The following is a 22,656-nucleotide window of genomic DNA, read 5'->3' as shown; positions in this document are numbered from 1 at the left end:
CTTACTTAGAACAATAGTCAAAATTAAGTTGTGAACTGTGCATTTAAAGTTAATGATCTTTGTAATCAACTCGACTTAAAGTTCTGTAAGCAATACATCAAGTTTGCAATGGGAGGTCATAAACTTATTCTGGTTTGCGGTTTCATCGCTTTGCTTGGTGAGTTTTTGTTTTCTTTATTCCTTAGTAAGGTAATCAGGTGTAATTAATGTGTTTTTAGTTACATTTAATAAACCTAATTCTTGGTAAACACCAAGAAAACATAAAGTTTTGATTTATATCTACCATGAACATCAATCTAAATGTTTTCACTGTAAGACACTGGTGTAGCATCAAACAAATCTTTCTACTAAACATATCTTTTCTACTCTACATTTCCCGGGCTTAAAATATTCAAGAGGAAACATTTTATTTTTTCCGTGTGCGGTTAATTTGATCTTATGGCTCATGACCGAGATGATGGGCTGGTGGCTATTTTTTGGATGCAGCCCTAATTTCAATTGCATCACATTCGTGAGCGCTCAATAAAATATCAGCCTGTATGCCATTTTTGTTTTATGCTGTAGATACTGTACAGGGAATAAATTTGACTCCTGAGCATTTTTGCTTTGCTATAGTAAAATATAAACCGTTCAACTGTTACTGTTACAAAGTAGTTAAGAGGAAGACAGAAACAGAAATAATGTGAAAGTATAGCATTATTAGAATCGTGTCTTACCGGATTCTTTGTGACTGTAATATTTGATGGAATTTTCAAGCATAAGATGAGGTTTATTAACTACGGAATCAGTTGGCGTTTAATTGAGCTTACTATTGTTAGTCAGAAAGTGGCTATTTTAAAAAGAAGCTATGTAAATCTCCTGGTTAACAAGTTGGAAAAGAATATTTACAAGTGCAAAATCTATATGACTTAAGTAAGTAAATGGGTGTTTTGTTTTTGAAAATTACTTGACATGCAATTTCTAATTACAATTGACATATAAATGAACGTATAAAAAAAGAAGCATTTTTTTATTACTGGCTGAATAGAAATGTCTTGTTGCAATCATGTTAAAAATTCCTTAAGCATTGAAATGTAAGATTTGTTTATGCATAAGTAAAATGCTAATAATGGTATTTTCGACTTGATAAACGATGCTTCAGGTGTCTGATATTAAATCTAAAAATCAAATGACTTTTGCAGTGATTTGCAAGGGAAAGCATCCGTTATGAATATGATTGTAAAACAATATGAGCATCAGGTCTAGAATTGGTTCAGTGCACATTGCTGTATTATGAAAATCATTTTGCAGTATTTATTCTAAAGTCATGTTTTTTTTAATTACTCTGGTACAGTAATTTTAAGCTTTCATGTCTCATCTAAATTGTTATTTAAGTTCTATCATCAGACAATTGGAATTTAAGTCTCATTATCTTCCAGTTATTATGCATACATTTGACTTAAAGGTCAGTTTCCAAACCCAGGTCAAATTTAATTCATTTTTATTTCATTGGGCACATGAAGAAATGCAGTTGAAATTTGCAAGCATGATTAGTGGAAATATTATAGTCATAAATATTGTACGTACGTACATATTTATAAAGTACGTTTTATTGCAATATTACAATGAATGAAATTTTTTTAAACTTTTTATACGTGTAATTTATATTGATTTAAGTTCATCTGAAGTTACTAACTGTTTTGGCAGTTGTGCAATGCTCTCTGATCTATAATTGTATGCTTGTATTACAGGAATTAAAAACATATTAAGTGTTGTTTTTATGATTACATATTCGTTTATGCAAACTACAATCAGGATTGTTTTTTTACAGTTTCTCTTTCTACACAAAACAACACCGAAGTTCCTACTTCTCCCACCCCTCAATCTACGACAGGACAACCCACCACCCAAGTTCCCACTCCTCAACCTACGACAGGATCACCCACCACCCAAGCTCCCACTCCTCAACCTACGACAGGGTCACCCACCACCCAAGCTCCCACTCCTAAACCTACGACAGGGTCACCCACCACCCAAGCTCCCACTCCTCAACCTACAACAGGATCACCCACCACCCAAGCTCCCACTCCTCAACCTACGACAGGATCACCCACCACAGCACCTCCTGCAACAGATCTTCATCTTAACACTTATACTTACAAAGATGATAAGAATGTATCTTGTTTGTTGGTCAAAATGACTGCTTGGTTTGAGGATAAGGTTTGTATTTTGGTTGAATGTTTGTTTGGGCTGGGAAAATTTATCTGGCTAATGGCTGCTTAGTAACTAAAAAATTACTAGTTCTAGAAGCTGAAAACATACATGTAGGTAAAATTTGAAGCACAGTGTCTGTAATTCGTCGTCCCACATAAGTTTGTTGCCCTGTTGTCATTTTAATGCTTGAATATATATCATTTCCACAATAAATTTGGAGTTTAGCATGATAAAATTTGCTAACACAAAAAAATTCATCTTGATTTCTAATAAAGACAAATTTTGCCGGCAAATAACAATCCAATTTGCCAGTTAGCGACTACTTCAGCAAATGGTGAATGCCATAGGCCTAGTACAGCTCAAGAGAATCAGCTAAATTATGTCCAGTCCTAGTGTTAATAGAATTTCATTATTAAAAGCACTTGCAGTTTCTCTTCGCTTTCCACTTAAGTTATCTTATTTACACACTAGTATTTGTTCAGGTATTTTTGTTTTTTTTATAAGTATTATATATAATAATAACAGTATACATACATTTATTACTTTAAAATGTTGTTTTCATTTTACAGTTGAACAATGTTACAATTAATGTAACCGAGAGAGCCAAAGTTGACTTGAGTAAAAGCTCATGCAGTAAACTGGTAGTCAATATGGACGGCAAGAACATGTTCACATTCATGTTTGGTGAGGACAATAAAAACAGCAGCTATTACTTGGAGACAGTTACTGCAGCTTTAAATGGAGGTACAGTATAAACTAAATTACAAGTATAGTACATGTTTTGCTTGTCTGCTTTACAAATGACTATCGCCCTCGGGCACAGTCAATGTATGATACCTTTTAACATACAGTATTGCAATGTGTGTTTGTAAGACTTTAATAATCTCTTTTAAGAAACTCATGCTGTTGCCAACCTAACTACCGGAAAAGCCACAATGAAGGCATCATACAAATGTGAATCTGGAATTGACATAGCTTTATCAAAAAATGTTACAATGCATACCATGCATGTACAATTCCAAGCCTACCAGTTGGATCAAGACAAGTTTGGAACAGGTTTGTGTCTGTCATGTAATAGTTTCTTTAATGCAAACATTGGCATGAATAAGTCTGAGTGTGTTTCATGAGTGTATGATTGGTTTAAAACTACTTTGGAAGTAATTTACCTATAAAACGCTTTGTCTTTAGCTGTATCGTGTGCGGACTTGAGCCCAATTATTCCAATTGTTGTTGGTTCGGTGTTGGCTGCACTTGTTTTAATCGTGATAATAGCCTACCTAATTGGCAGGCGCAGAAGCCGCTCCGGTTACGAGGAAATTTAATTCTTTCCGGCGCTGATGCAGTGTTGTTATGATCAGTAACTTTTAAGTTAGCGGTCTTGACAATTCGCAAGCCGTTGTATGGCCCTAGAATTTGTGTATGTAGAATTACTGACATCGCTTTTTAAAGTGTTATGCAACATTTGAGAATGATTAAAATCGTCTGCTTTCCCATGTTATGAACATAAAAAGGACATGTTTCGCACTGACTGTCTTCGCCATTCTGTTGTTATTGTAACATATTATTACCAGTCGGAGACTGCCGGGGCACACTAAACGACATACATACTGTGATGTTATATTTGTAACACGTTTGTCATTTTAGTTTACGTCTTGGTTACCCTTCGACCTGTATAGTTGCACTGCGTAGCAGTAAGTCCCTATCACTTATTATTTCCAATAAAAAGCAATTGAAATCAGTGCCCATTGTTGTGTTTGACTATCTCCCGCAGGCATAAACGGCCGGTCAAGATTGACTAGGTTGTTTACTGCGCAAATTTGGTTAAAAATAGGCGTAGAAATTAAAACCAATGGTTGTATGCGTCAGGCTTTGTTTTCTGTGGGAGACTTCCTGCTGTGATCAGAACTGTTTATGCCTAGAGTAGGAACAACGTTTTTAATGACGCGACGTTTATTGTGAAATCTTTACAGTTTAAATCGAGGCTGTGTCACGAGAGTTGCGTTAATGTTTAAACGAAGGTGATTGTAAGAGGCAGTAACACCCGACCCAACAATAAAAAAAATTATGGGCTGGCTTGCTGGTTCGTTATGACAGTACAAGAGCTATTGCTCTTGTTATTGGCAAATCAACTAGTACCTGAAGTAACCATATCACTTCCCAAATCTTCACGTGGGTGATTCCGAGTTACAAACTATTTCACAACTATTCTAGTTGGTTGGATTTCTAATTTGGCTGTTACAGATTTGTTTTGGCTTTTGGTTGTGCGCTTGTTAAACTTTTCGAAGGTTTGATTTTCCTCCCACCCCCCCCACTGTTTTGCGGCTTTTGCATGTTTGAAACAATTGCAGTCGAAACGAATAATTGCGGTATTGTGTTGACAGTTGCCACAGTAGTTTTTAGCGTGATGATTGTGAAAGTTGTGTGTGTCGGTTGGTAAGGCTTGTAGAAACGTTAATGATGCATTTTCTTGTGTTTTCTTCTCCCCACTCTATCGCAATCGGTATAACGAAAACGCACGACGTACATTTTCATAAACTTTCCATCGTAACTTCCATTTTCAATACATATTGGGCCACGTATAATTGGTTGAATTTTAACGCCATCTCGTTACATGTCACTTTTCTTTTTCAATAACGTTTTCATCTCGATTTCAAACACAAACATTCGACTCACTTCCACAATCTAAGGACTTTTTTATCGCATAACCATCTTCCCTAACCCCAATCTAACATACCCTTTGTACCCTCAATGCAGCCCAGATTTGTACTGGTGACATCGACAAGAACATAGTGGTTCCGATCGCCGTTGGATGTGCCTTGGCAGGTCTCATCATCATAGTAATCGTTGCCTATTTGATAGGCAGACGCCGCATGAAACATCGTTATGAGGCGATGTAACTTCGTACTGGCAGAAATGCTTCTTTGAAATCGAGTATCTTGTGTTATTTGATTGTCGACTTTGGGCTAACCTTGGTATCATTTTACCCGTTGCTTTACAATGCGTTACCAATTCATATGATAGTATGTTTCTACTTCATCGCAATCCATTTCGTGAAGGCTTGACTTGCGTGTTTGAACTATTTAATTTAACCCGCATTATGTTATATGTATTTCTCACATCTCCTAATGTTTGTTTTACACCCACCTAGCTTTACGTGGTATAGTGTTTTCGCTTTTAGAATGTGGTTATATACAATCTGTTAATGGGGCCAAACTATCTGATGAGCTGCAACAGGCGCAGTTCGCACAGTTGTTTGCAACTCTGTTCAAACTGAAATCTCTATTGCGCAAGTTCTAAGTGCCGTAAAAATAGCTGTGATATTTGTTAATGATCAATTCTTGCAGCAGTGGGAAAATGTGCCGTTGTCAATGCACACGTAATGCTTTCATAGCTCTATTGTCACATGTGTAAGTGTAATAAAGTAACCAAAGTTCAATCAAGCCTGGTGAATTCATCACGGTCAGCATAGCGCTGCTTGAGCTAAAAACTTTTCTTCTCAATTCAACACTGCCAGCTTCGCAGTTTCAATTGTTTCGTCATGTTTTCCGGTGCGGTCACATGGTATGAAAGGTTGTACTGTATTATGTAAAAGTCTGTCTGGTTTCCTTGCATATCTTTGCAATATTGCGTTGGTTTCTTACGCAATGATTTTAAACACGCCGCAAAACAGATGGCAACTGTGAAGTAAGAATGGAATTCATTACCTTTATTCTTCGTGGATTTTCGAACGCATCAACATAGACCCTTTCAATAGCAAACAGGCTGGATAAAAGTTGGTAATTAATTATTATCAAACAGATAGCACATGACACAACATGCGACGAGAGTATTTGCGCTTTGCCTCCGACAATAATTCAACCGATTGTTAAACTGCTGGTAACTAGCACTGTAGGATTAATGATTGATGTAAAATTGTACTGTGTTTGCATTGTGTTGAAGACAACATTGAGCACTGATAATAATAAAACTTCATCGATTTAGAACATGCACAGCAGTTACGCAATGTTAGCTTCAATGCGCTACTGGTAACCAATGATTTTGATGTTTTTGTATTGTAATGCAACTATAAAAATTAATAAGTGTTTGGTGTTTGTACAATTAAAGAGATTAATTCAAACTGTTTACTCCAGTCTGTCCCCACCAACACTTTTAGCAGCCCCAAAGCATTTGATAATAAAACTAATGACTTAGGCCGCAGTGGTTCCCAACCTTTTTTGCTGCTCGTACCCCTCTGTCAGGTCAGAGCATTCTTCGTACCCCCCAAAAAATTCTGATGGTATTTTTCATATATATATTGCTAAATTAAATTGCTTTTATGGCTCGTACATATATTCGTATATAGCTCAAGGATCTTCGTACCCCCAGTTGGGAACCACTGACTTAGGGGAAGAACGTTTCCCTTCAGAAGCGTTGTTTTTTATTTGGACGATTCCTACTACAGCGTAACGGCTTACATATGTTTTTTAATTTTTCGTTTTATCCAATGTTATCGTGTTACATTTAATTTTTAAACAAAAGCGCATTGCGTACCCATTTGTGTTATCAAGATAGTAATTCATTTTTCACGTGCATTTCTGCAACCAATTGTGTTGGAGATGCTAACATTACAGCATACCAATAAAACCAAATTTACAAAATAAACTCTGTCTGTGAAACGTTGCTTGTTTTTTGTTCAATACTGTTTCACTTTTTCAACCTTGGTCGAAACTTATAATCAGGGTTGCCATACCGTCCTTATTTCTAAGATTTGTCCTTATTTTAAAGTTCCGTGTCTTAGAAAATATTTTTGTCCGTTTTTCTAAGAAATATCCTTATTTTCACTTGCGTCCTTATTTTCGTCTTATTTGTAGGGCAGAGGTTCGTATTTTGGGCATTTTGACACCTTTAGTATACCATTTTGTAGCAAAGAGATACAAAAATTGAGAACATGCAAGTAGTATCTCGTTTTTTCATTTTTGGAACATTGATTGCCTTCTAATGTTGTGCACTGTTTAAGGTAGTATAATTCTCTTGTTTCCTGTTCGTCCTTATTTTTGAGTCCAGACCGATGGCAACCCTGCTTATAATCCTGACACTTACAATGCTGGCATCGCGGCTATACGTTGTAGAAGCCTAAATTAAACATGTGAATGTATTTTAAGTCTCGTTTAATTGTGATTTCTTACAACACGATTTTCGATCGAAAAAATTACACGTTCCTTTCATAAGCGTATGAAATTTGAAGATTAAGGCTGAGTTATGCTTATTTGTGGGCAACTTTGAGGCTCAATTTATGCTTAGTCCATGTATGCTTAACCTAATATGCTCAAATTATCTAATATGTAAAGTATGGATTTACTAGAATAAAAAATGCCATGCAACAACATTAAAGTAATTACAAAAAGGACGTGAAAATGATTGACAGACAAATAGGCTACCAGTATGTATATTTGTGTAGAGACACCTATTAGTGCGCGTGTGAATTAACATGGCTGATTATTACACCTTAGTAGACCTTCTGTGTATGCGCTTATATTTTCACGAAAATCACCCTGGCTTATAAAACAAAAACATTACCCTAATAAAGTGATTAGAAATGTTAATATTCTTTATGGTGAAGCTGCTTTGGGAAAAACTTTTCGATTCGATAACCATTTCTCGAAAGCCTTGTTGTAGGCCATTAATTTTTGTTCTTTTTTGGTGAAAGTAAGACGTGCAACTTTATATGAACAGTATTTTCGTGTCCCGGAAACTTGTAATATGCTACTTTTACTCTACAATTTAAAGACCATTAACCCAAATTGGAACAAATTCCCAAAAATGCCGACCAAGTGCGAGATATTTTTAAATCCGGTAGAGCAAACTATAGGTAACATGTTATTGTTTGGTGCAAATACCATTGGAAACGGGAATCGCTTGTTAAAGACACTTTGGTTGTGCATTTAAGAATAGACTACCAGTAATTCTTCCCTGGACCCGAGGCAACTCGGGTTGAGTTGTGTTGCATGAAAATTTGATTTGCAAAGTTTTTGGAAAAACTGACTTCAACAAATTTCAGCTACTAAATCTGGCGTTTTACAACGTTAAGGCTGTGGCCCTAAGAACCTGTGTCGGAATTATTCATTTAAAAAAACCGAACATTCTTTCTACTTTAACTGCGCGTAAGTCGTAGTTAGGCTATCATCTTTACAGTAATTTAGTATTTTCTTGAGTATAAATCAGACCAAGTTCCAAAATGATTTTAAAATAACAAATTCCTAGACATTAAAATTCCATCTACCACACTGAAATATTTTCGTTTTGCATTAATTTTACAACTGAATCAGTGGTTGGCTGGTTGCACTTAGTGTAAACGCAACTCATCTTGAAGGTCTGTAGTCTTTCGCCCGCAAATTTTGTTGTTGTCAAATTTGCCGTTGTGCTTAGTTTCTTTCTTTTAACCTATTCAAAATATGTACCGTGATTAATCTGAGTGATACTGATAACATCCAGGAGGTACCTGGCCTGGTGCGCTCCCCACTTAGGCCTATAATATAGTATACATATTAATAATACCAATTACCAGTACTGTGTGTATAGGGTTCAACAAAAATGTGCAATGCACAATAATAGGCTAACCATCTTGAACGGTAACCTATAGCCTATTATTCTATATTTAACTTATAGGCTACTCTGTTCGCCAATCGCGATCATTAACAATACAAGTAACGAGTTACATGATTAGTTGATTACATCAGATCCGTGTGACCAAACCTGCGTTTTTCCTCAAATGATTCCCACAGGGTTGCCTACGTTTATTACTGCTCTACCAGATTTTGCTGATTTATTTAACAAGACGACCTGGAATCTTATTGATACGGGTGTTGTATGGTAAGTACGAAAGTTAAAGAACTTTACAAAAATTGGGCTACTGCACAATATACTGTAGGTATGTTTAAGTTAGTAGGCTAGTCTAAACTTGGGGTTTCTCGTTAGTTTTTTCACTATTCAGGTTGGGGGTAGTTGAGGTTCTAAATTGTACTGAGAATAATAGCCTATGCTATTTAGGCAAGAGACTTAGTTCTTTGAGCAAATGGTAGCCTACCAACCACATTAAGCTGCTTTAAACGGCGGTCCGAATCTTTGCAGTGTCAAAGTTGGACCTCAGGCTTGGATGAGACAGAAACCACCAAACCAATAATATTGAGATTCTTGTGAAAAAAGTTGTACGCTGAAGGTCACACTTTGAAGACTCTTAAACTAATCGATACCGGCCGGTGTTGTTCTTATGAACTTATATATGAATCGATGCCTTATCCCTTATCTTAGCAGATATGGCAAGTTTATGACTTCCAGGTCTAGTCTAAAAAAAGCATGTAAGTTTTTAGGGAGTCCCATGCAAGATTTCGAGTAGGCTTAGCGCTTTTTTGGTGGTTTAAATTCCTTCTTATACAATTAAACAAACAAAGAAATTAGCAGTTTTTAATGGTTTGACTGAATTCAAATATTCCTGTAATATTAAACGTATTTTTTCACATATAGGCCGAACCCTACTCGACAGAAATTGGTGTGTTTGGATCCAGTAATGTTATCAAATTTTCCAGCTTAAATAGAAAATGGCCAAAGTTAGTATATACAATTCCGGTTACATGGGACAGCTGACTTAGATGATTGTGAGGTCTGCTACTGCCCCCCACCAATCATGTTAAAATTACAATATGATACTTTTTAAGGTTACTTTAAATGGTGAAAATAAACGCTATCATTTTAACTGAAACCTTTTTCATGGGCACCTGGCACTCATACTCTGTAGTTCCACAGTATTTTGGTCGCACGAAAAACTTTCGTCGGACCTCAGCAAATGTTGAACTGATCTAACAAGACCTTTGTTACTACTAATACTGGTATAGTAGCCCTGGTATAGCCTAAACTATAGACTTCTTTTCTGTGGGATTTTGGGGTGTAGTAAAGTATATTAGAATAATTCATTAATACTGTACATTTATTGACGCCAAATCATGCTACCTGGCTAATAATGCTCAAACGTAGGTATGTTAAAATAGTCGGTAAGTGATTGCTAGTTTCCTGCAAAAACAAATTGCCCAACACTTTGGCGTATTTACACAGATATAAAATATAGCGGAAGAGTTCCGTCCATTATTGGTAGGCCTATAGATTTTTAATTTTCGCAAAAGAGCTTTATAAAGCCGCATAAAGAGTTTGCTTTGATATGCAACAATATGAAGTTAAATCTTTCAAAATGACTTAAAAGTTATAAAAATTTACAGGTGTTTTGGACAATACAGCGTCAGCTATTGGTTAGTGGCATTGTTTTTAATTTTATGCAGTTACCTGTAGATTATGTAGGCCTAATTGAAAATATAGATTGCCACTATTTCACCGGAAAACAAACGGGTGGACTAAGCTATTTTATTCAGTTCATTGTAAAATTAAACAAAGTATTTTGATATGTTAATCCAAATCTTTCTTCCAGCCGAAATCAAACTTCAGTTAAATCCTAATCAACTTTTCGCATACCAATTCACCTAACCGCCTATATTTACCAACGGGCTGCGTGAACTACTTCCGGTGAAATAGTCGAACTGTTGAAAATATTGTAGTAACTTATAATTTATATTTGTATATTATCAATGTTTTATATAATGGTTGTAGCTTAGGCTACTCAAATTGTAGCTTCCCTCATTTGATACTGATGTAACTTTCTGCATTTAGACTGGACTGCATATACTACAAACAAGGAAATTGTTTTTATCGCTAATGCTAGTATTCAAGCCTATGCCACATATGACGTCACCACGGGAGGGACAAAAGTGGCAAGTATTTTTCCAAAGTGGATACGTTATGCTCATGCCATATAGGATATAGGCCTAACATTATAAGATATAGGTTAGCCATTCTACGGTACTGCACATTCAGCAGATTGATTTTATTTTCAAAATAAAACGTGCAGTTGGAATCCTTAGCTTATAAGGAAGGTGAGCCAAAATAGCCTACTCCCAATTCGCAAAAAAATTTTGACCTTGTATATTGTTATCGACAGGGTAACTATCACTTCTATCCTGACCAAAATACTACCGTTAAAGCCACTGCTAACGACACTGTGCTTAACGTAACAATAAGCAATGGTGATGACCAACAGTCTCTCAAACTTACTTTCGTTAAGAACGCCAAAGATTATTACTTGGATCAAGTTGAATATGTTTTTAATCTTACTGAGAAAATATATCCGAAAGCAAAAGGTAAGTGCCTTTAAAAAGAAATCGTGTATCGAGTGGAATAGGCTGCAGTGGCAACTGAGCCATAATCATAAATTCGTTACAGATTCTAATGCAGTTATTTCGGCGACAATTAAGAAAGCAGAAAACGTTTTCATCACCGCTCTGAACAATTCTTACTCGTGTAGTTTGGATATGGAAATAGAATTAATTTCAAACGCTACCGTGAAACATCACACATGGTTCAAAATGGGGGGTGGCCCGCTCCAGCTACAAGCCTTTACTAATAATCAAACCAAATTCGGAAAACGTAAGCTTTATCATAAACATTTTGCCCTTTTGATTTGCGTAAAGATATCGTTTCTATAAAATATGCATGCAGTTAGATGTAATTGAATGCAAAGGATAAAGTGTTCTGTTATTTTCAAGCTCAACCCTGTTTTTCGGATGCCCCACGGAATACTACTGCCGTCTCGTGGGCAGTTGTCGATTCCAAGAACGTTACGTGCGCAAGAATCGTAACCACCGGTTACTTGAACGTTACGTACAAGCAAATATCGGGAAAGGTTTGCTTATTTAACGGATGTTTTGGTTGTAAGCTTTCAGAAATTGTCTTAACAATCTCTTGTAGATAAAGAATATCATCTTCACACTGTTTTATTACAGCCAAGAACAACCATGATACCATTTCCAAAGAGCGGCATCCCTGTTACTGGCATGTGCACTGACACTTCAATATCGGCCAGTTTTGAATTGGACAGTGGCGTGAATCTCGGGATGAACTTTACATTGAGAGATGTGAAAAGATCGTTTTATTTAGCAAAACAGCAAGAATACTCCGTTACTGGGATCAACGTTACCTTCGATACTAAAAACGAATACTTCCAAAACCATCCAAGTGAGCACAATTTAAACTAATCATCAACAAATGAAAAGGTTTTGCAGTTTTCTTGGTTTATCAATTACAGTATTATCCAGCGTTTACCTCATTCAAAACAGTCTAACGTGCGGTACAAAAGAAGATAATAATAATAATATTCTTAATTTGTTGGTTTAATATTTTTAACTTTAAGTTTCTGATGAAATGGTCATGATCAGTAACACATCTCTGGATGAATTTGTCACACCCAAAAACCAATCATACAAATGTGACGCTTCCAGCTCCATTTCCATATCACCAAACCTGCCCATGCCAGTTGTGACCTTAGCAAAGACACAGTTGCAAGCTTTTGATACTCCTGACAAATTTGGACCGGGTAGGCTGTCCATAATGCGTTGCAACTAAATTTTAACAAGCAACAGTCAATTCCCAATTTTACAGACCAACAAATTTTAACATTTGTTTTGTTTGCACAGCGTCTGATTGTGCTGCAACCACTCCTCAGCCAGGTAACGTTTCGAATTCATTGTTAAGTTTTGTTGACATTTTCTTTTCAGTATCGAATAGGCTATGCAGGCCTAAATACTAAATGCGTACGTGCTGGATAGAAATGAACAACTTTATATGTACAGTATAAAGGCCATGAATAATATGTATGATATATGTCAGCTTTTATACTGTGTATTTTTTACAGTAACAACACCTAAACCCGATCCAGTAGATCCGCTTGTGTGTAAGTATATATACGGCCTATTATTACTATAATACAATTTGCAATTTTGCAGGGTTTTAAAGCATAGGTGTCAAACTCCCAGCCCACGAGTCACATCCAGCCCGCTTTACAATAAAACGACCCGCAATGTTATTTTATACATTGAACTATTTCGGGCTCGCGAGATCTTTGTACAGTATAACTTACTTTTTTCAAGCAAAAAAAAACAAGATTATAACAAATCGCACAATACAGCAGCACAGCAGTTGCCCCACCATACGATAGAATAAATTGATTTATTCTAACGCTTGTAATCTAGGCTGCTTTTTTCTTTATTGTTTGTTAATTCTTCAATGCTTTTGCAAGGAGAGGAATGAAACAAAATCGTCAAAATTTAATAAAATCAATAATAATCAAAAAACATCAAAATTTTGGTGTTGTTTCGCTGCCTGTTCCAATTCATGTACTGTTGTCAAGAAACGTTCAATCAAGTTTTATCCTTACGACCAGCGGCGTTAAATAAGCTTTCAGTTTTGGCCCCTGGTGCGATTGAGTTTGACACCCCTGCTTCAAAGTAATACGAATTTAACTTTTTCTTTACTACGTTTCCTGCATGCAGATAACTGGATTGCAAAAGATGACCAAAACAACACTTGCTTTACTGCAACGGCAGGATTCCAGTTTAGGGCTTCGTATGTAAAATCAAACGACAACTCAACAGAAGATGTTAGTTTTTTCTACGTACAATGCGATCGATTTTTTATGCACTTAGCTTTCAATTCACCACTTTCAACTGTCACAGGCTTAATGGAAAGTCAGTATATATATTTACATTTTCTTATAAATTTAGGTTTTCTTTGATTTTTCCAACGGTACCACAAAATTACACGCCACTAATTGCAGTGGTAATAGCTTTGAGGTAAAATTGAACGATACCAAAAGGCATCAACTGCTGACTTTGACCTTCAAAAAAAGCACACAGTCCGATAAAACCCAGATATTTGCTCTTGCCGCGGTTCAGCTGGACTTCAAGATCGAAAAGGAAATGTTTGTGAACGCAACAGGTAATGCTTCTTGATTCTTTATATCTTTTGTCCAATACGTTGTGACTATAATTTCACTCTACTATTTTTTGCTTAAATGATTTTTATGGTATTATTTTCATCATGTTTTGAGATATGGTATATATAGTGGAAACCAGGGCTTTTAAGTAACTTGAGTAAGTTGAAATTTTCATTTCACAAATAATTTGCATAATATGGTGCGTCGGTATTCAAAATCTTATAACATGGCCAGCGAATATCCGAATATTCTAAAAGTATTTTTCCAATTTATTTTTCAAGAGTAAGTTTTGCAACCAGCGCAGTACGTAGGCTATTTTTCAAATGCCATAATTACGATCCAAATTTTGATTGAATGGACAAATACATCTTCCATAGTTGTATATACTGCGTTATGAATGTGTATCTTTTTTGCTGATAGACACTTGTTTGAATTTTGCCTCTAAAAATGCTTGCGATCAACAGACATGTAAGAATCGTATGTTTGCCTATCTTCTTCAATGTTACAATTTGTCCCAATAGATGCTAAGCCTAACGCCAGGGCGCCAGGGCACAAGGGTGGATGCTATAAGAAAATTCAATTTTTTGTTGAGCTTTTCAAACAGCGCAGCATGCACAAACAAAATAATTCTAGTTTTCATGAATGGCCAATGGACCTCTCATATTCCAAAAGTAACTATGGAAGTGACTCTAATTTGACTTAACCAGTGAGTTCAACGGGAGCCACTTTGGCTCACCAAGAAAGGAATTTAAATCTTTGGGATTGGAAATTTGAGTGAAGATGGGGAAGAGTTAAGAAAACTGGAAATGATTTTAGATCTATTGCTTCTGCACTCATTCGTCATACTAGGCTACTGATAAATGTTATGTTCCAGATAAAACTTTTACTTGAACTGTGATTGCATTCTAAAACAGGCTAAAATCTAAATGTAAATAATAATACATAAAATGTACGCTAAAAAATAAAATGTATATGTAATGTTCCTTTGATAAAGAAATTTAAATTTTGAACTTTTTAGGCACATTTTCATTGGTTTAAGTTTCGCTCCTGAACAGAGTTGTAATAGGGCCTTATACTTTTAACCCGTACCCGAAAATTTATTCGAATCCGGTATTAAGCCCGATTAAATTTATCAAATGAATCCTTTGATTGTCATCCTTATCTAAGTTGCGCTTTGCTCAATGTGAGAAGGTTTTAGCACACAGCTTGCGCGCATGCGTAATCGTGTAAAGAAAGTGAAATTAGAACGCAAATGTAGTAGAGTGTGAATTTGAATTTTATGTCAGAATTTTTCATCAGTCTTAAGCAAAACCGAAAAGTCCGGCCGGCTCCTTACAACTCTGCTCCCGAGAAAATTTCTCCAATTTTATGCCATCACACACCACAGTGTCTTCAGTATTACGTGTTACCGCGAATTTATGTTGACGTAGATTTGAAAACGATCGAAACTAGCATTAGATTAATATAAAGAAAGTCGAGAACCACTGCATGGGCAAAACGGTTTGTTCGAAAAAACGATACAGTAATTTGAAAACTCGCTAACCTAACCAAAAGTCTCGGGTGGAAGTTAAAAGTTATATAGTTTGAGTACAAAAATGTTAAATTAGCTGATATAGAATTAACTGATATACCATTTTACTTCCATTTATTGTTCAACTGTACATAAAACATTCTACTAGAAATTTTTCAATTTTTTTTAACTAATTCAACGGATTGTAATTTTTTCTTGCAGATGAAGGACAGAATGCGACTGCGCACGAAGTTTACGCATCAATGCAGTTCATGCCAACCACCATCGGCTCTTACTACAGTTGCTCAATGGAGACGCAGGTTTCTTTAGCGAGTGACAACAAAACTAACAACATCACCAACGTTTTTGTGCGAATCCATGGAATCAAGTCTCTTCAGGCCTTCCCAATTAGCGGCAAAAATCCAAGTAATTCAAAAGGCCTGAGTTTTTGCGCAACATCATGTCAGAATTGTCATGAGTTGAATAAAAGTAATCGGTTTTGTCTCGATTTACTGTACATAGATACACTGTAGGTGGGCCATGTTAATAACGTTTTATTTAAAAGAAATTTTCCATAGAACTTGAGAAATGCTACATCGATCAGCCGCTTATTAACCCTACTGAAGGCGACTGGATGATAAAGAGCAAAAACAAGACTTGCGCGCGAATTAAGTCTATAATGACCTTGGATGTCTCATACTATGATATCATGAAGAAGGTTAGTTTTATGCAACAGAAACCACGGAGCAAAACCGTAAACTTATTATCTTTCCTGGGATTGCCATTTCACATCTTAAGTGTATTCAACTGCACTCATTTTATGATACCTTTTGGCTGCAGCTATTTTATAACAATAAAAAAATTTTTGTCAGGTTATCTCACGCAAAATACCAATTGACGGAAAAAAAGTTGCTGTTTTGTCTTCCGAATGCAAAGAAAATACCACCACTTTGATGCTTGACGTATATAACAATAAGATGATAAATGTCACACTACAGTTCAACAAAATCAAAGCCAGTGGATATTTTGCCGCCCCTGACGATATGGAATACGTCTTAGATGATGTCACTCTTTCCTATGATACAGATAATGGGAACTTTCAGAATCACTACGGTATACCATTTGAAATTACAAAGTGGTCTATAGTACTTTTATCATGTGGTTGATGACTTTGCTTCTGAGCAATAAATTACATGGAACCGCTATACTGTATAGCTTCTCCCGAAATCACAATGTTGTTTCTCAGGTTACGGTATTATGAAGACCTCGGCCGTGAAAGATCTGAATCTTTATCCCACTCCCGTCGGACACTCCTACAAATGCGATCTTACACAACAAGCCGATATAGTTAATATTTCCAAGAGCTCAAATATGCAAGCGGCATTGGCTGTCACTTTTCATAGTGCCCAATGGGAACCTTTCGGAGTGAATACTACTGGAGACTTTAGTCAAGGTCGGTTGTCATTGTAACTGAACCGTTTTACAAAAGACGCAACTATCATTTTAACACTCTCCCATTCTGTCTATTTTAAAGGTCTACAGTTTTTATAAGACTTTTTAGTACAAAAACTTTATTCAAATTTTCTAATAAGATTCTTTTCTTACTTATACAGCAAAGTATTGCGCTGCTGAGGTATCAACCATAGCTCCCACTACTCCACATGGTTTGTCGTTTTCTATTTAGAATAATTGCAGTTACAATTTAAATTGCTTTAATTTGTTAAACTACATTTTCACCACAACATTCGCTAACGGGTAATAGCTGTTGTTTGCACAGAATTAAACGTTATTCATTATTCTTAGAGACCACCATTGTACCTCCAATCCTACCGCGCGATCCCACCTCTTGTAAGTGGGTGTGTTAGTTAACTGTTACTGTTTTTGCAAATCGCTATAGAAATTAGATATAACTTAATACATTTCTATGCCTCTTAGATATGTTCAAGGTCGAAGATCCTAAAGCCAATGGCACCGTTTGCTTAAAGGCAAATATGGGGCTGCAGCTGCGTACAACGTACAAAGTTTCGAAGGGCGAGGTGAATTAAAAGGAAATTTGCATTTTAGTTTTATTTCAAATTTTGATGAAATACTTGTAGCTGAAGTCGTGATAATCACCAGAAACAAGTCAGCTGGTGTACGCACTTGTTTAGTAATTGAACATGTGAAAACGTCTTTTTATTCGCATATACAATACTTTACCACTTCAGTTTAGCCACAAGAATCAGCCACAGTGTGTATGTATTGTATATATATGTATTATATTTTGTAAGTAAGTGTTTAATTGAAAAAGTTTTGTTTTTCAGCAAGTTATTGGTTTCAATTTCTATGATAACACGACGACGCACAATGGATCACTTTGCAATAATTCGAACAGTTCAACTGTCGTTTTTGCTTTGCCGGAAGAACAAATTCGAGTCACGTTAATGTTCACGAAAAATACAACAACGAACACGACCTACCTTAGTGGTGTGAACGTGGCATACAACATTACAGAGAAATATTTCAAAGATGCCAAAAGTGAATAAATCTGAATTTACTTTTCGTTTTGCATTTTTTGGTTAGATTTTTTTGTTTTACAGCAGTAAAATGAAATATACTTCATTGTTTTGTTTAGAATAATAGACTTTGTACGATGACAATTTTAATTTATTTTTTTTAGGTATATGACTGATATGTTGTTATTTTACATCCAGATGCAAACAAGTCTATGAATTTTGATTTGACTAATATAAAAGAACTGCAAACTCCTTTGATGTCCTCCTATAATTGCTCGGATGAAACAGACATCGTGGTAAACGCTACAAACAAAGTTATTCTGAGGTTGACTGGAATCCAATTGCAAGCATTTGACGTTAAAAAAAACAAATTTTCAAAGAGTAAGTATAGTATAAATACCCATGTAATGACGTTATATTCTAGAGTCTAGACTCTAGACGTTTAAACATTATTTCATCGAAACAATCATATCTAACTCCTGGTCAACTGTTAACTTAGTTTGAAGAAAATGATAACAAGATAATCTTAAGCCAAATGAAAAATAACCAAACACAGAATTCAACGTCAGTTTTTCTTCAGCAATTACTATTTATTCCAATCCTACTGTAGTTGAAATGCTGACTTTTCTCGTGGCATGTAAACCGTCATAGATTATTATTATTAAATTAGGAATTAATGCCAATTTGTATAATAAAAAAAATTGCTAGGTTTTTAATTACTATTATTGATTTACTAATAAGGTGATGCTTGTTTCGCTGACAAAAGACCGAAAACCGCCAGCACCGGAAACTGGACAGTAGCAAACAATGGAACAAAAAAAGCTTGTGCCAGATACATGTTTTCTGCAACAGTCAACATCACTTATCCCACCTTATCGGGAAAGGTCGGTATATTTGTCATACAAGAAACAATCAAAAAGCAATATAAAAAATTCCAGTCATGTGTGAGTTTTTTCGATCCTGAAGCGTGACTTATAATAAGTAAAACAACTACAGCACGTAAATTGGCAAATTTGTTTGACACAAAGTGCAATTGCGTAAATTATTATCAAAAAGTCATTTTTGTTTTTTCGATTTTGTCTAGTCATTTCAGGCGTGATATTATTACAGAAAAACACGGTGATGATTCCAATAGACAACAGTTCTCAGCCTCTGGGCTACTGTATGCCGAATGTCTCCTCCTTAACACTTGCAATGGACGATAAAAAGCTTATTTTTGTCTTTTTATTCAACAAATCGGACAACAGCAACTACAATATGTTCGATGTTCATGTCCATTATGATCCAACTTCCAAGTATTTCCCGAATTATGATATTATTGGTACGTCACTTTGAATTGAAAAAAGTACGAACATGTTATTGCTTTTTATTTCTTATGCGTCTTGGATTTAAGTGCGTATAAAATGTACGCCATTGTCGTATGGCGTGTAATGTTAGATAAATTCTTTTTAATTTCTAAAGATTAGAAACTCCTATATAACAATCCTGATTCAAAATTATTGTTCTAATTAATGCAGGGCACAACGATACCCAAGATTTTGGCAATGGTAGCCTGAACCTCTTCAGTTCTGATGTAGACCATTCTTACAAATGCTCGGCACAAGTTAGTGTTAGCTTGGATGGTACTAACTACATGAATATCTCCGATGTGCAAGTGCAGCCGTTCGGAGTCAGCGACGAAGGGGGTTTTAGTGCAGGTAAGAACCTTGCAAAAGTGAATTCCAAAATGAATTGAGTTGTTAGCTCAGCGATGTTTGTAGGAAAAGTTAGTGAAGGTAATAAATTTCGTTGCTAATATTTGAGTAATCCTTTTATTTGATTGATCATTAACTAATCATGCAACAAAGGAAAGTGAAAATGTGCCAGAAACAGGCATGCTTATAGCAAGGCATTAACCTCGTGGTCGGTAACTTGTTTTTTTTTTTGTTTTTTTTCTGGATCAAAAGTGAAAAAATGCGCTACTGACGAACGGAAGGTATATTCCGGTGCTGAAATTGCCGTAACCGTTCTATGTGGCATTCTCTTTGTTGTGGTTACCATGGCGCTGGTTGTTTATGTAACCAAAAAGTGCAAGCAAAAAAGCGGATATCATGCATTGTACTAACGATTGAATGCTCACTTTCAGTTAAAAACTATGACGGCTCCAAATATTTCATTTTTTCATGCAATGTTAACTTTACTGTTATCGTTGTACGTCATTTTCATCTTCACTATTTAAAAAGTCGTTAGTTGGCGGTAAAGAACAGCGAAGCCAATGCCAAAGACGGCTTTGCAGAGTAAAAAAAATATATCTGCAGAATTTACTATATCGTTTAAATCAGGGGTGGGCAACATACGGCCCGCGGGCCGGGTCCGGCCCGCGACGGGATTTTGAGCGGCCCGCAGACAGTTTCCGGTCTTACATGATAACGTGGCCTGCGGCCACGATACACAATTAATGTATCGATTCAGGATACGATTCCACGATACACGATTAATGTCGGTCGGCCACGATTAATGTATCGATTCAGGAATCCGGCCCGCCAAGTACTTCATTTTCTCATATCAGGCCCGCCGACCGAAGAAGTTGCCCGCCCCTGGTTTAAATGGAACGCGATAAAATGAAATGCGTACTCACATTATTCAGTGATCACTGATCACTGTGCAATACATGACATCCGACTTTTGCTCATTTAGGTTATCTTTCAATATGAAAGCTTTAGCAAAGGTTTCTGAAAGAACCACATTGAGTGCTTCTTCTTTAGATGTTTTCTAACTTTTCTCCAGCACAAAACGTTTACATTCTGTTAACATGCGTTGATATTTTGCTTTAACAGCTGAAGATTGTTCTGCCAGTAAGAACAAATGGACTACAACGCGAATAGTGGTTGTCGCTGTTGTTCTAGTAGTAGCCGTGGCGCTTATTTCTGGCATTGGCTTCTTTGCTTACAGAAAATATGCTACTGCCAAGAGAATGAAATCCTATGAACATATCTAAGCCAAAGTTAACCCAATATTAACACGACCAAACTATAAAATAATATAAAAAGGGTACAGGTTTAATAATGGATATGCAATTAATTAGTTTTGTTTTTACCATTTACTGCTGGTGCAAAATTGTGAACAACTATAGGGTAACTAAACCTTGATCTTATGTTAATACTAATCAGAGGCAATCTTGCCGGCAGCGTATTTCTGTAAATATCTCGATTATGCCTACATATTACATTTATTCTCGTTTATTTATGTTTTAATTGTAAATTCTTTGTAAGTACTTCTTGTTTTCTGCTTTCAAATTACACTAGCGGTATCGCTTGTTTCTTTTTTGGCGAGGTGCACCCTCGTTTGCGGTCAACGTGCAATAAACAATAGTTTTGCGGTCGCGTATTTCGCTGTTTCCCGTAAACATTGTTAGTTTTACTTGTTTAATAATGAAGTGTATATTTTCTGACGTATTTAATTTCAATCATCGCCAATGAAGAGCAGAATAATGAAATGTCGATGCATTTTTACCGTCTTAAAACCAGTGTTAGATTGTATTGTCTATAAGGTTGCATTTACGCCAGTGCATTCTCACCGACTATATTAGACGAAGCGCCTGATATTGAAATAGTACAAAAATTGCTGTTTTTGTTGAACTGAAGGTTTTACTACTTTTAATATTGCTTGCTTATTATAAGCTTAGTAGAAATTTTAAAATTTTTAATTGCTTCATTTATGGTTTCATTTGCTGTGACTCGCTATAAATAGCTTCTAAATTCTTGAGATCAGGTGTCTATGTAGGAGGAATGCATTGTTTTAAAAAGAAACTTTTGTCTCATTATCATATCAAGCTATGATTTTTAGCAATGACATTTAATCGATATATTTTATTTTTTGTCATTCCTCCTATTTATTCATCACTATTTTTCTCTTCATGTTGTCATGCCGTTAAATGTTTTAAAAAATAACAAACTTCAACTTCATCTCTTGATAAACGACATCTTTCTTCTCTCATCTATTCATTATCTTAACTTCCTTACCTCGATTTCTCCCTCGTGTTTTCACCCCACATTTCACCCAATGCAGCTGAGGAATGTAGCGGCGACAAGGAAGATCTAAGTCCGATTGTTCCTATCATTGTTGGCTGTGTTCTGGCCGGATTGGTTGTGATCGTGATCATCGCTTATTTTGTCGGAAGATCGAGGTCGAAAAAGCCGCAGTACGAGTCAATTTAGGCGGAAAGAAGAGGGAGATTTCATGAGCTTGTCGCAGTAAATATTCCACGTTTGAAAACGCGCTTATCGAGTTATATACGTGCCTTGTCAACTCTGTTTGTACTATACTTCGTATCATCATATATACTTGTACAGTGTATTCGCAGGTTCATTGATTTGATCATATAATTCCCTTATGATATTTGTACTGTATGTTTTCATCGTTCTCGATCCTGATAGTCTCAAATTTTCATGTGGTATGAAATTTCTTTGATCAATTGTTTGGGATCTACTTTATAACTTAATTAAAAGTAAGTTACCCCTTATATTTCGTGTTGGTGTATTCTACTGTTGATGACTAAGCCTGGGTTTGTGTATATTTTAATTAAAAATGTAACACCAATGAATTTATTTTGTTCCAAATTTTCTATTCTA

General features: G+C 35.8%; 1 protein-coding gene across 3 annotated transcripts; it reads left to right on the top strand.

Moving 5' to 3' along the window:
- The first annotated feature begins 18 nt into the window (after positions 1-18).
- Positions 19-22,545, top strand: LOC143449826 (uncharacterized). Of its 3 annotated transcripts, none has more exons than XM_076950154.1 (25): positions 19-157; positions 10,440-10,469; positions 10,885-10,985; positions 11,213-11,411; positions 11,494-11,697; positions 11,817-11,953; positions 12,054-12,285; positions 12,461-12,643; positions 12,744-12,776; positions 12,962-13,000; positions 13,599-13,705; positions 13,830-14,043; positions 15,774-15,977; positions 16,130-16,269; positions 16,424-16,664; positions 16,798-17,004; positions 17,165-17,215; positions 17,355-17,399; positions 17,487-17,587; positions 17,855-18,068; positions 18,245-18,427; positions 18,788-18,930; positions 19,157-19,367; positions 19,564-19,743; positions 22,094-22,545. In XM_076950154.1, exons 1-25 carry the CDS (start codon positions 109-111, stop codon positions 22,240-22,242), a joined length of 3,597 nt encoding a protein of 1,198 aa, XP_076806269.1. In that variant the 5' UTR covers positions 19-108; the 3' UTR covers positions 22,243-22,545. The 3 variants fall into 3 exon arrangements, with proteins under 3 accessions (XP_076806269.1, XP_076806267.1, XP_076806268.1); XM_076950152.1 differs by having other exon boundaries at positions 20,863-22,237; XM_076950153.1 differs by lacking the exon at positions 22,094-22,545 and adding an exon at positions 19,993-20,358.
- Positions 22,546-22,656: the final 111 nt, after the last annotated feature.

The sequence above is a fragment of the Clavelina lepadiformis genome, chromosome 3, assembly GCF_947623445.1.
Source record: "Clavelina lepadiformis chromosome 3, kaClaLepa1.1, whole genome shotgun sequence".
NCBI classification, from domain to species: Eukaryota; Metazoa; Chordata; class Ascidiacea; order Aplousobranchia; family Clavelinidae; genus Clavelina; species Clavelina lepadiformis.
Note: the sequence above shows the minus strand (reverse complement) of the source record. Positions and strands in the feature narration are given on the sequence as shown.

Bases quoted from the DNA above. Each gene is read 5' to 3' on its own strand.
- LOC143449826 (XM_076950152.1), top strand. From the start codon at position 109: ATGGGAGGTCATAAACTTATTCTGGTTTGCGGTTTCATCGCTTTGCTT. The intron at 13,001-13,598 runs GTAAGTATATAT...TCCTGCATGCAG, and splicing joins TCCAGTAGATCCGCTTGTGT to ATAACTGGATTGCAAAAGAT. The intron at 18,931-19,156 runs GTCGGTATATTT...ATATTATTACAG, and splicing joins ATCCCACCTTATCGGGAAAG to AAAAACACGGTGATGATTCC.